The following is a 14,575-nucleotide window of genomic DNA, read 5'->3' as shown; positions in this document are numbered from 1 at the left end:
ATGCTCCAACAGTCATAAGTGTGAAAAACAGTCATCAGTCACTTTTTCAGTGCCATTGTTAACTTTGAATGGTCAGTAATGGTTGTAAGTCAAGAACTACCTGTACTGTACATTCTTTCTCTACTGGAGGACCTGAGATACCAGGATAGGGATAGGGTTGCCATGGAGAAACTCTATGTGGTTGCTAGGAGTAGAAAAAAACCTGACTTGATGGCTCATAATCAGTCAATCTCTAGGTCTACTGCATGACTTGAACTAAGTACACTCTTAAACATTCCCTTCCACAGTATCACACATATCCCAAATATTTTGAAAAGTCAAACTCAAGTGCATTTTTAGGATGGTAGTCCAAGCACCACCAGTAGCTTTGATCACACTGTCATTGTCAACACCGAAAGTAAGGCTTACTACAAGCAGCTATGTCTACATCTGGTGAAAATATTGGACATCTCTCCCCTTAATTAGTGCTGCCTAATATATTACGTGGGGCCCGTAGGATAACGATGCAAACTGATCGGGTAACACTGGGGAGACAGGCAAGGGTGTTTCATCTAAGACTCCTCTAAGGCAAGGGTCCTCAACCTTGGCAACTTTAAGACTTGTGGACTTCACCTCCCAGAATTCCTCAGCCCGCAAAGCTGGCTGAGGAATTCTGGGAGTTGAAGTCCACAAGTCTTAAAGTTGCCAAGGTTGGAGACCCCTGCTCTAAGGAAGCCAGACCCCAGATAGGAAGTTGCCCGGGACCCTCAGCAGAGAGCAGCAAAACGGCATGCAGCCGAGTTCCTACAATCTCTACTATTCTTACTGTTCGAGGTGCAAGTCTGCTTCTGTTCTATCATGAAACATTATAAAACCGCAGTCCTGATCTAACCTATTATTAAACACCGGCAAAAAAAAACAACAACCCCGACGCTCAAATCTACAACGAGCAAAAGGAACAAAGCTTTACTAGCGACGCCAAGAAGACCTATAAGAAACGCAGCTTCACCGGAGAGGCTGCTTTAAATGTACCACGGCTCCCCGCCTAAGCCCACCAGGCCCTCCTCCGGCTTCAGGCTGCTCGGGGCTTCTTTCACGCGGCTTCCCCGGTCCGCTTTCCCTCAGAGGCGCCTTCTCTCCCGCCGCCTGTTTCTGCTCGGCGAAAGGCAAGGGCGTGAGCTTCCGCGGCCGTTAAAGGCGGGTTCTCAAGCTGAAGCAGAGCCGCCCCTGGGTTTGGCTTCCAGTCTCCACCTCTTCCGAGCCTGGCTTAGTCCCTTGGCTCTTCGCAAGCGGCTGGGCAAGGGGGGGGGGGTGATGGAGAGGAGGAACGCTTGCTTGCAGACGTCCGTACACAAATCCACCGGTTGTGCCAGGTTCACACAAAGCTCAGCTGAACCCCTATGTGTCCTCTGGACAAATTTCAGAGCCCTAGAAGTACAATGGTAGGCACGTTACAGGTTCAGTCCCTGACAACAGCGTCGTCATTTTGGAAGCTGCGGTTCTTAGGCTTTCAACACTCTGCGGGTATTCGATTTAATGGACGAGGCTGCCTCCAACCTCGCGCCTGGTCCAAAGAAAGGACTGCCTGTAGTGTTATTCTAAGAGTGGTTATTCAAGGAAAAGTTATTCCAATGAGAATAGGGGATACTGGCTGCAACGACTGCATTCTTACTTAAAAAAAAAGAAAAGAAAGAATGCTCTGGGAGGGGAAAAGTGGAGGGTCTTGAGCCTCCAGAGAAGAAATCTAGCCCGTTAGCATCAATATCCTCCGTACCGTAATTGTTTTAGTGATCAAAAAGAAAACAATGGAGGAGGGAACTCATTTCCATTTTTAACACCTGCTTCTCTGTACCTGCTGGTAATATCAATAAAATACTACAAAAGAACTTAGCAGGATCAGGAAAAAAAGATCCCCATTTTGTACTGAAAACATGACATAGGCAATTTTTCCTTAGGATCCTGTTTGGGGGGGGAGGAGTACTTTTCTATTTCTAAAAAACATTTTTTCCCTCCAGTGAGCAGCCCCTATGTTTCATCTGTTGGAGATGCACAGAGGCCCCTATTTTTATTTCTTTTTATCCCACTTTATTAACAAGATTATAACTGTTCATCCAAAATGCTAACCTAAAATGTGCCTGGTTAGTTCTCAACATGATATGTAAAGCCAGTTTAGGCAGTTTATGGTTTGATATTTTGTGCAAACTCACTAAATTAGTTGGACTGGCTGCTAATTACAGATTAGCACGTTAGAACCATAGAATGTAAGAGCTGTAAAGAGCTTTGGAGATCATCTAGTCCAACTCCATTTAGTGCAGGAATCCATTACTACAGCATCCCTAAAAGATAGCCATTCAGACTGTTTAGCAACTCCACTGAAACAGAATACACACACACACACAGAGTAATTTGTTTTTTTTTTAATTGGCTCTCACCATGAGGGTTTTTTTTCCCTGATGTCCAGTAAAATCGACTTCCTTGCGATTTAAACCAATCGTTGCTTGTCCTACCTTCTGGAATAACCAGAAGGTCCAGCATAGAAGCGGAGCCGAAGCGACCCTTGCGAGACTCTGCAGGCTTCCTCGGAGTAAGCCCTTCCCGAGAGCAACGGCTCCCCGAAAACACTCATTGCGAGGAAGAAGGCAGCCCCGGCGGAGGAGAGCCTTTGAGGGCGGTGTGGGCGGAAAGGAAAGCCCGAAAAGGCACAGAAAGGAGCGCGGGGGGAGCTTTGCGAGGCGTTTCCAGAGGCGGCGCTAGGGAGAAGAAGCCCGGCGTCGGCAGAGATGAGGAGGCGTTCGGGCGGGCAGCGGAGGCTCCGGGACGCGTCTCTCGGCCGGGCCCAGCGCGTGTGCGCGCCTGTTGCCAGGGAAGGAGAGATGCGCCGACTGCGCTTTCCAGGCGACGCGCTGGCTTTCCTCTCCCGGGCCGCACCGCCATATTGAGAGTCGCGGGCTCTCAGGAACGCGAAAAGCCCCGCGGGAGGCGCGGCGGGGTTTCTTGGGGAAAGGGGAGAAGCCGCTGCCCCCGTCCCTCTCTCTTCCTCGGGCTGGGAGACGCGCTATCCTCACCTGAAGCCGGCGGGGCCCTCTTCCCACCCGGACCAGGCCTCGCTTTCGACGGGCAGGCGAGAGGCTCTGTCCCTGAGGCAGGTAGAGCCGGCCTTTTAGACTTCCATCTCTCTTGCGGCTTATTTCGGACCGAATTCGCCTCCCCGTTATTATTAAACCGGATTCAGAACAGCGTTAAAGTGGGTCTTCGTTAATGGTTGGCCATAGTGGAAGTAGGGCCGAATGGTCGTTTCCTTCAAAAACGTCATGGAAGGGGGCCTTTTTCTTTTCTGATCCAGAAGGAGTTAATCCGGGTTATGCCAGTATCTAGAAATAGGAGTACAGGTAATCCTCGACTTACAACAGTTCATTTAGTGACCGTTCAAAGTTAAAAAGTGACTTAACGATTATTTTTCACACTTATGACCATTGCATATCCCCAAAGTCATGTGATCAAGATTCAGACGCTTGGCAACTGACTCGTATTTATGACGATTGCAGTGTCCTAGGATCATGTGATTACCTTTTGCGATCTTCTGGCAAGCAAGTCAATGAGAGAGCCAGATTCACTTAATTGTATTACTAACTCAACAACTGCAATGATTCACTTAACTGTGGCAAGAAAAGTCATAAGTTGGCGCAAAGTTCACTTAACAAATAGCAACAGAAATGTTGAGCTCAATTGTGGTTGTAAATCGAGGACTACCTGTATATAAATCTCAAATTCTGTTCCTGCATAGAAAGGCAAATAACCACGAGTGGTATGAATGATTCTTTAGGCCACTGTAATTTTTCTCTACAGGAAAATGGCTTTTTCTGTATGGAAGGATGATTGTACCCACACAAAGATTTGAGGCCAGCCTCATTGTTTCAGATGAATCAGAAATAAAAAAGAATCACTTTGAAAAATTATTTAGGCTTCCCTTAACTAAAGTCACCCAAAGCACATCTATATAGGGAGGCCTGTTCCTCTAATAACCCCTTTTCAATAATTTTTTTAAGAATCCAGAAATATGGGTTGAACAAAGTTAAAATTGACATACTTAGCTGGTTCGTACAGTACTGTAAGCATTAATATTTTGATGCTTAGCCTCTTGTGTGAAGTTAGTTTTTGTGACTTTTAAATGTATTTGATGGCATATTCTGCAAATTCAACTGATTATGGTTTATTGAATAGATCTTATATGGGCAAACAAGATCAAATTTTATTTGTGATATAGTCACACTGCCATTTCTTTTTTTAATTCAGAGTTAATTCCTGGAATTTAATTGAATTTGTTTTGTAGACTATTTTGCTGTAGTTTTCACCAATTGAAACTTAGAGAACTCAGCAAAGAATCCTGTTTAAATTTAAGCATTCCATCAACGCAAAGAAATCTAGTAACCTGCACATCACAGAACTGATTGTTGTTTTAGTTCATATAGTAGAAAAGTGTTTCTACAGGTTCTTGTCAGATATGTAAAAAGTGCCAAAGTCAGAAAAAAGCAGTTTAAAAGTGGCTGCTGTGGAAAATGTTTTCTAGCATGAAACATCATTAACTAGAATTCATTTCCACTTTCACTAATTTGACAGAGCATTCTGTATTACCCCACTGTATTGGTCTTTTTAATATAATTTGATAAGTTTCTTCCAAACATTGAATTACTGCCATCCCACCTTTTATTTCTTAAGGATGCCTATGGAATCCTTCTTCCACTTTAATGAAAAACATGGAAATCCATATAATACTGGGCTTAAATCATTTTTTTTAATAGCATGCCAGTCTTCTGCCTATTCATTTATAAGTAAAGTAACTTTTCAAGTCGTGGGGGAAACTATGTGAGTGCTGCTGTAACATCTTCTGTTTTAATCTTATGTCTTCTTTTTTTTAAATGTACTACTTTGTGTTCTAAAAGTGGCAAGAATGAAAAAGTTAAAGTAAAAACCAGAAGGAAGAGATTGCTGACCATTAACATTAGTTTTGATATGTTGGAGCAAGCAGCTTAGAAGTTTCCTATTTTTGTTAAATAACTGAACGATTGTAGCATCATGTTGCATTCCTCAGCTGAGGTTCAAGATCTGTTGAACTGTTTTGTACCTTGTAAGGTTGTAAATGCTACTGCATACTTGCAAACATTTTAGGAACAGGTTTGGCCTGCATTTTAGCCAATGATTGTAAGTACTGTAATAACTATTTCTAGGTGAATTGCATTTATGTATCCAAATTAATTTCAAACCATTGACAAATTGGCAAGATCAAAAAGTAAAATTAGAATGCTTTTCTCGGCATTTTTTCCCCAGTTCACGGCAAAAGATTTTAAATAGGGGCAATTTGTCATGAACACTATTATTCTAAACATCTGTAACTTAGTTTTTTCTTTTTTGCTGTTATTTCTTTCTGCTTTGTTTCTTTTTTTCTTTCTTTTTTTTGCTGCTAATTGGATTAAAAGCCATTTTGTATGCTATGGCAACTTGGATGGAGAATAACTATGAAGATGTAAGGTAAAATGTACCCCATAGAGTAAGATATATAGAAAGTGCTATTTTTGAAACAAATCTTAGCCAAATATGAATTTGTCTCTTTGGTTTATACACTGTTATAATCAACAATGACTCCTAGTGGTGAATATCAATAAAAATACCAAATAAAATTCAATAAATACCATGGTTGTATTAATATGTGATTACCTAATTTCTCTGCTAGATTTAATATCATGGCTTTTCTTATCAAGATGTTTTGTGGCACTTATCTGTTACAGTATTTAATTTGATGTTAGAACCATAGGCCTTCTATCAGAAAGACAGGAGAAGGTTTGGATTTAACTGGCTGGGATTGAACACATTATTGTTAACCAGTGGTATATTATGTTTAATAATAATTTTGTAAGTTCTACATTTGGCAAATTATAAGGTTACTCAGTTAATCAAACAATATATTTTCTACAGGGTTTAAATAAAAATTGTAAAAAATGGGGTTTTATTTGTTTAAATTATTTTAAATATCTGGGAATAAATATTCTAAGAAATCTTTTAGGCTTGGAACAATCCTATGTGTTCATTTTCTGTCTATAAACTGATTTTGTATCAGTTTATGAACAATGAAATGACTGTATGATTGGGATTTAACAAGATGTTTAAAAATAAAAATTGGCTGAATGATTTTTGCTCTATATGTAATGTAGTAGTATGTCACTTTTTCTTATTAGGTATAGTAAAATATAAATATGTATATAGATAATGATATGCATATGCCTGAGTGACCAAAACATTTGATAAAAACTAAGTTTATAATTTAAAGAGCTGCATAGACTGTTCTGTAAATGTAATTAAGTTTCCAAAAAGAGCCTAGCTTAGTTGGAGCCACTTTTAAAGTGTATTTCACTTTTGAATAATTCTGCTTGAAGAAGGTCAAGTGTACATATTTAAATATTTTGTTCTTGTACCTCTCATTACAGTTACATAGACAGAATGACGGACCTGGTAGCTGTCTGGGAAGTAGGCCTGAGTGATGGTGTTCACAAAATTGAATTTGAACATGGGACCACATCAGGAAAGCGTGTTGTGTATGTAGATGGAAAGGTAGGACATTTACATAAAATGCATTCAGTTCTTGGAAAGACAAGTTAACATTTGGTGTATGTAAAATCTGGTTCGCTAAAAGAGTACTTCTGAAGGCAGCTATTCTAGTTGGTGTTGAGCATGGCTGGGCAATAAATTTTCCCAAGGGGCCACATGAGAAACTGGGACTGTTATGGAGGGCCATTGATACTGCCTTGATGCTGCTGACATCCTAATCCTGCTGATGTTGCGGGCCGGACTTGGACCACCTGCAAGTCAAATGAGGCCTATGGGATGTAAAATGCCCAGGTCTGGTGTTGAGGATAGGCTTTTCTGGCCATACTTCCAGCTTATTTTCTTAATTCTTTTCTGTTGTCATTTCTCTTAAATCTTTTTCTTTCTATTCCTTTTCCTCCTGTTGAGCCACTGAGTTAATCCTGTTTTCATTACCATAAATAGACTTCTGTGTGTGAGAAATATGGCCCATACTATCAAATGGTCCCTCAATTGTCTTCTATACCAAACATTTGCTTTTGAGCAGAACAACCTTGATCTCTGTGGGAATTTTGAGGCCAAAAGAGAGAGCTATTTCATGAGACTTGTCATTCCTCCAGATCCTTACTGTCATTATTACAATGAGAAAGAGATTGGTTGCACCATTATCTGATAAATTCACGTCCTTTGTGGCACTGGGAGGACTCTACCTCATTTTGGTAAGGGCATAAATTAGCACTCTCAGGAGAATTCACAAAAGACCCCAAAAGAGGATAAGCAAGAAAGCATTTTAACCCACCGATTTCAGGGTAAGTATGAAGGGTCCTTGATAAATATGAGTGATAGGTATTTATAAATTAAGGTTTCCTTAAATAACTATCACTTGAAATACTATCTTTATGTACATTACTCTTTACACATGCTGAAATGAGTCTTTTTAACAGTTTTTAATTAAATAAAAATTCCATTTTTATTTGAAATCAAAATTATAGGAGGTTTAGACTAAATAAGTATTTCATTAACTTTTTGAAATTATATTTTATTGCTTTTAGTGAAAAAGGCTTTGAGATGTTCCAGTAAAGGAAGCAGTACACAAACATATTGAATAAATAATAATGTTGAATTGAAATTGTAAAAATTTGTTGTTAAAGATAATATGTTTTTATGAAGTATTTTTCTTCTGAACAGATGCTGAGTTCAGCTTTTGACTATTAGAACAATATTCATAGCTTTAAACTGATAGATTAATTAGTTTTCTTTGTTAATATTGGCAGGAAAATATACAATATACAATATTGTATACATATACAATAACCAGTTTGGAAATTCAATTGTTTCTTGAAAACACACATCAGCATAGTACAAAGAATGAATGCCTCATGGTACTAGAATATTGCTTTTAGTTTTGCTGCAGATGTTATACAGAAAATCATTTAAGATATACAGATGTATACTGGGAAATTGAGAAATGCTGCAGTCATAATAGAGATGAATGAGCAACCAGTTAATTGGAGAGATGGCTTAATTTATCAGATTGCTTTTTAATTATAATTTTTCCTTATCTATTTTCTTTCATTCCATTTTATCATCCCCATTATACTACATACTATGTACTACTGTAAGCAGAAAGGAAAGAAAAGGGCATCTTGACAGTACAGTGATTCCTTTCTTCTGGCTTTTGGGAACTGAATGTATTTGAACGATCCTATAGGATCAATCCTGGCTGTATTTTCTTTATGTGGGCACATGCAATGGAAGATGGAAGAGGAGACTATATCTATTTCATTCAAGTGACCAACTAGTACTGTAAATGCTTTTACCCAAATTGTGGAAATGAGTATGAGAGTGGAATCTGAGTAGGTAGCCCATCTTCTTCCAGCTTCCTGTCCCATTTGTCCAAATAAAAAATCAGGTTCAGCTATATTGTTTCCTTTGGTGAGTGCCTATTGCTGTAGCACAGTGATGGCGAACCTTTTAGAGACCGAGTGCCCAAACTGCAACCCAAAACCCACTTATTTCTCGCCGGGTGCCGGGTGGGCGTGGCCCACTGGGTGGACATGGTGGGGTGGTCATGGCAGATTGGGTGGGTGTATCCAAGGTGGGCCTGATCATCTCGATGTTGCTCCTGGGGAGGGACGCCTGTGGGGGTTGGGCAGGGTTGGAGGAGATCCAGGGGGTCTTTGGCAGGTGGGGCAGTGGGCAGGAGGCTTGTGCTGCGGGGTAAGGCGAGGCAGGGCAGGGGTGCCATCGTCGCAGGGCAAGGTGAGGCAGGGGCCGGGGTGGCTGCTGCCTGAAACCATCGGCCCCGCACACAGTGAGCTCATGGGTGTTGGAGACATCCGGCCATGTGGGACCTCGGCAAGTTAGCGGGCAGCTGGTTGAAGAGGGATGGTTGCCATCTCCAGGGCATGGCATGTGTGCCCACAGAGAGGGCTCTGAGTGCCGCCTCTGGCACGCGTGCCATAGGTTCGCCACCACTGCTGTAGCATATACTTTTTCTAAATATGATTTGAGGTCTTGCCTATACAACAGCAATAAATGCCATCTCTTCCCCATGTCCAAGCTAAGCTGTATAATACCCAAGATCAAAGAATTTATATTACTGAGACAGCGAATCATACAAGCGCCTCTGCCACTACATTTATTATACAGCAAATTAATTTACTATCCTTTCATAAACTCAGTTCCCTAGCACAACTATGCTATTGTACATTTGTAGGATTAGTCCTACAAAGAGGGGGAAAGTATTCTAAGGCATTTTAGTTTTCAAATATGTAAATATGAAGTGCATGCAAATATATTTGAAAGAACGTTCACCGACTGTATATCCTGGTACATGCATATCTATTCTTCACGACCATTATATTTTTGATATCATAGAATCATAGACTTAAAAGATAACCTAGTCCAACTTCTTCCTCAGTGCAGGATCCAGTAGATCATCCCTAATAGAGACATCCAGGTTCTTTTTAAAGACCTCAAGCAAAGGAGAACTCACCACTTTATGAGGCAATCTACACTATTGGCTGATAGTTTGTAGAATCTTGGCATTTAACCTGAATCTTATTCTTGTAGTTTTGTAGTTACATGCAGCTCTGTAAGGTGACAGTTATAAGTCCATTCCCTCTTCTGTGTGACAATCCCTGAGATATTTGAAGGCTGCTATCATGTCTCCCTTCAGTTATCTAAATGTATATACATGTATTTACCTTTCCTGATATAGTTTGTTTTCTTGACCCTGCATGTGCGGGAGAATGCTTAGGAATTTTAAAAATAATTATAATAATAATAATCCTGTGACAGTATTTTAACACCATCAAACAACATCTACCTATCCTAGATCCTTGGAAGGACTTGATAGGCGGATAAAATGCCAAATCCAGTCTAAACATCTCACTGACTGCAACAAACCATAATAATTCACCATGTTAATAAACATCCTCTGAACTTGCTCTTCAGTTGCTCTTTGCTTTTGTTTTTGAAGTGTAAATTGTCTCAGAAATGGGATACAATCAGGGCAGAATAGCATTTAATAATTAATTCCTGTGACTTGGATTCTATGTTCATGTTAGGAAATATTACTATACAATAGGATGAAAGGATAATAAGCCTTTTGATTACATCTGATTTGATCAGTTTTTCTAATAATAAAACAAAATGTTGAGTGGTTTTATAGTAGTCAAGTTTTCAGAATTGAAGCAAAAATATGTTTGTATTAAATGTCTTTTTTTCATCCATAGGAAATAATAAGAAAAGAATGGATGTTTAAATTAGTGGGAAAGGAGACATTTACAGTTGGAGCTGCTAACACAAAGGCTACTATTAATATTGATGCAGTCAGTGGATTTGCATATGAATATACTCTGGAAATAGATGGAAAAAGTCTCAAGAAATATCTGGAGAATCGGTCAAAAACAACAAATACTTGGGTATTACACCTAGATGGTACAGATTTTAGAGTTGTTTTAGGTAAGTTAGTTTTCCTGAAGTCTCTTGTATGGTTCATATACTATTTTAGTTGTATTTTGGCACTTTCCAAAGTGCATTAATGCTATAACCCATTTATTTGAAATAAAGACTAAGGGAATCTTTATAGAAAATATGTGTGGTGACTTAGAATTGACAATGTCTTCATGGCACATAATCAAATTACTTATATACCCTTATCTTGGAGACATTCTGGGATTACTACAAGATCTCTTGGATCTGAAAAGGATTTGTTAAATTAGGGTTAAGTTTTAATAGCTACGGTAAGTAATTTGTAATTTATTAGCATTGGTTTACATTTATTGTTGAATCTTAACTATGTATTGTTGGCAATAACAAAGTAGAAAACAGCATTACTATAAATCCAGAAAACATCATGTTGGATATATAAATGTGGCTATGGGCATAACTGAGAATTAAGGATGTTGACTAACAAGCTTGTTTTAAGATAATAGCAGCATGTTGTAAATAAATCTCTGTCTACTGTCAACCTGTATCTGCAATTATAATATCTTTAAAAAAAGTCACATGCAGCATTCTCTAGCGCAAACAATAGGAGCCTTTTTACTTGCAGAAAGACTACCAGAATTAAAGTCCTTCTTTCAAACGGGCATCAGCTGTAGACTTAATAACAATGCACATTCATCTGCCCTCCAATTTCAGGAGCCACCATAATTTTTAAAAAGTCACAATTTCCTTTTAGGCAGTTTTGAATTTTTCAGAAATACTATTTTTAAAGTACTTTTTTAAAAAATTGACAAGTTATATACATAAGATATCTTTTACATAGAAATGATTGTCCTTTTTCAGATTGAATCCATTTTGCTATTAAATTAATAGGTACTTAATGTTCTTGCAGTCATACAATAAGCAGGACCTGCAATTGTTACAATTTTGTGTGTTTCTCTTAAGGATACCATTCATTTTATTCTTCCTTCCATTGGATTCTTTTTCTCAATATTCCATCAGCATTCTGTGGCCACTTGACATTCTATAGGTTTGCTGTTAACTTTATTTTTTACAAAAGCACTATATTGTAACTATATAAACAGCATTCTTAGAGAACTATCATGTATATAATGAGATTTCATCTGGACCAGAATGCAATTAGAAATACATTTGTAGCATTTTGTAGAATTAAATCAAAATAAAAGACAATGCAAACTGCAGAAGAGCTTTGGTCTGGGTACAACTTGACTTATATTTAAGATGTTAAAATTGTATAAAATAATTTATGTAACTATCTTTTTTTATAGAGAAAGACACAATGGATGTCTGGTGCAATGGTAAAAAAGTGGAGACAGCGGTATGTAACATAAAAAACATAATTTCAAGTTGATTATTTTAGTTGAAAATAATTAAGTCGTAAGTTAGAGAGGATATTTCATAGCATCTTTCCTCCCCCAAGAAATGGAGAATTAAGACAATTAAAATAACTGGGACAGCTGAATAACAAGCAATCCTAACAAGCATAATCCTATAGAATTTTAAAGATTATTATGGGTGGGAAACCTCTGGCCTTCCAAATGTTGCTGAAAACTTTCAGCTAACCCTGCCAACAGTCCTACTGATTTTAGATGGTGGAAGTTACAGTTCTGCAGCAGCCCGATGTAAAATAAGATATAAATTTAACAATCATGATGGTGTCACAGGTTCATTTTTAGATGATAAAGACACAAGAAAGAAGGTGAGCAGAGTTGCATTTTACCACGCAAAAGTGCTGTTGAGCAGATACAAAAGTGCAGCTTTATCTTTACTAGGCTTCTTTTTGTTTACATATCTCAGTTTTCAGAACAAAATAAGCTAAAGCACAAGCTACTGCACAGGGTCTCCAAATTGATGACTATCTCCAAGTGATGCTGAGTTCACCTCAGCCACTTTATCAAATTTCACTTTCATTTCTCTTTCTCTTATCAGCCTTTTGTCATCAGGTTACTGCTTTCCTTGTAGTGGAGTTTGTACAATGCATCTCTGTTGAATGAGATGAGTCATTTGGAAGCAAAACTCAGCTTTTCTAAACTGTTGGATCTCCATTCTTTGTTTCACTTCCGTACGCTAAATAAATAAATTTTTGTTTCACTGTGGAAAGCAGGATTGACGTATCCACTAGGCATAATAGGCAAAGGACCCACAAAAATATGAAGTGGAAGTTACTTATTTTGGTGCCTTTTAAAAAATATTTATTTCACTACCTTTTAATAAAAACATGCAAGAAACTCACAAAACATAAACAACAATCCAATTATCTTGTTTGTAGCCATATCTGACAGATATAATTAAATGGCCACCACATTATTATTACAGAATAATGTTTGTTATTTACTCCCTGCTTCTTTGTAAAAAAAACACAAAAATATTGAAAATCCTATGGAATGTAATTTTTAATATTATTGTTTTTATGGAAGAAGAAGCCTCACCAAAGCAAAAATGTATGGGGTTTACAAAAAATCCTCATGTGATCCTGGCTGAAAATTGTTTTTCCTTTGACTGCTGTTTCTCCTCGTCTTCCTCTTAAGTCTCGCAGTACTTTACTGTTTCACAACAGGTTCTTTCCCTAAGTTGAGTTTTCTTCCTTCCTTCAGCAGAAAACCATAACCTCCAGACACCACAAGTATGTCAGAATTGGAAGACTCCCACTACCTTTGCTACTGCTGGAGCTCCTTTTATTGCTTAGTTTAGTGGTTGGGAGGTGGAAAAAATACAGAGATTCATGCATGTTCTAGAACAGAGGTCCCCAAACTTTTGGGCACCAGGGACCGATTCCGTGGAGAGAGGTTTTTCTGCGAACCGGGGGGGGGGGGGCATGGTTTTGTGTGCTGCCTGCATCTCGCAGATGGGGCTTTGCTTGTTTGTGCACACCGGTTGCTGACATGCCGCGGCCCAGTACTGGTCCACGGACCGGGGGTTGGGGACCCCTGTTCTAGAATGCTTATGCCTCTTACAAAACAGAAAGGGCTTCCCTCTTCCAGAAGCTTGGCATCAGCTTCCAGATTAAAATACCTCAGAAGAGCAACAGAAGGTTTGCTCCTTCCCAATCTTTTACCACTAAACTTTACTACAAAATAAATTGGACTCTTCTTTGAGAAATGCCATACAGTACATAAAGCAATAAAACAATTGCATGGATACAGTTCAAATTGAATTGGCATCTTTTCTGAAATTCCTAAAATCACAAAAAGTTAAGGGTTAAGCTTGTTGTCCTGTTTGTATGCTGCAACTCTGACTATTTTATGCTTTGTTGAAACAAAAATAATTTGATAGCTAATAAAGGCTTGAAACGTTTGAAAATCATTAAGTGGCTTTTTAAATCTTTTTTTGTCAGGGTGAATTTGTAGAAGACGGGACAGAAACACATTTCAGTATTGGAAAGCACAACTGTTATATCAAAGCTATCAGCAGTGGGAAGAGAAGGGAAGGAATTCTTCACATGCTCATTGTGGATGATGGCGAAATTCCAGAAGTCTTGGAATAGCTTTCAGAGACTAATGCAGATAAAAATATCAGGGATTTCAATTACTGTGGTAATTGACAACATTAATATGTACTTGTTCATTTAGTCGGTGATGGATTTTTTTAAGTTAGAGCATAGAAAATTCACTAGAAGGCCAAATATGTATGTAAAGTTACGTGTAATCTATTTTGTTATATAGGGAAACTGACTAATGTAGAAATTGTTTACTTGATACATTTTAATAAAATAGTGCAGAATAAAAGAGTCAGTTTGTTCATTTACACATTAGAATGTTTTTATCCTTTTAAGCATATTTTTTAAAAAAACCTGATGTGTACTTCAGTGAAAGGCTAAATATATCTTTAGATTTATGATCAGTGAAATTGATACCAGACATACTGCATGCCTATGAAGTCAACTTTCAACTCTTTGTACTATGTGCTAAAAGAGCCCTATAACTACCTTCCCCATGTAGCCATTTCATTCTGTGGGCCTAAGAAGATCTATCTAATCAGGCAAAAATAATAATAATAATAATAATTAAGACCAATTGAACATCCCTAAGTATGGATAGCCAGACAT

At 38.4% G+C, this 14,575-nt stretch overlaps 1 protein-coding gene across 1 annotated transcript; it reads left to right on the top strand.

Annotated features, from left to right (window-relative positions):
• The first annotated feature begins 3,102 nt into the window (after window positions 1–3,102).
• FAIM (Fas apoptotic inhibitory molecule) lies at window positions 3,103–14,245 on the top strand. The gene is made up of 5 exons (XM_015819141.2): window positions 3,103–3,125; window positions 6,459–6,582; window positions 10,296–10,524; window positions 11,799–11,848; window positions 13,865–14,245. The coding sequence occupies exons 2-5, from the start codon at window positions 6,472–6,474 to the stop codon at window positions 14,012–14,014; spliced, it is 540 nt and encodes a 179-aa protein (XP_015674627.1). The 5' UTR covers window positions 3,103–3,125; window positions 6,459–6,471; the 3' UTR covers window positions 14,015–14,245.
• The last annotated feature ends 330 nt before the right edge of the window (window positions 14,246–14,575 follow it).

The sequence above is a fragment of the Protobothrops mucrosquamatus genome, unplaced genomic scaffold, assembly GCF_001527695.2.
Source record: "Protobothrops mucrosquamatus isolate PMUCROS unplaced genomic scaffold, P.Mucros_1.0 scaffold863, whole genome shotgun sequence".
Lineage (NCBI taxonomy): Eukaryota > Metazoa > Chordata > Lepidosauria > Squamata > Viperidae > Protobothrops > Protobothrops mucrosquamatus.
The sequence above is the reverse complement of the archived record's forward strand: the minus strand, read 5'-3'. Positions and strand labels throughout refer to the sequence as shown.

Bases quoted from the DNA above. Each gene is read 5' to 3' on its own strand.
- FAIM (XM_015819141.2), top strand. From the start codon at position 6,472: ATGACGGACCTGGTAGCTGTCTGGGAAGTAGGCCTGAGTGATGGTGTT. The intron at 6,583-10,295 runs GTAGGACATTTA...TTTCATCCATAG, and splicing joins TTGTGTATGTAGATGGAAAG to GAAATAATAAGAAAAGAATG. The intron at 10,525-11,798 runs GTAAGTTAGTTT...CTTTTTTTATAG, and splicing joins AGATTTTAGAGTTGTTTTAG to AGAAAGACACAATGGATGTC.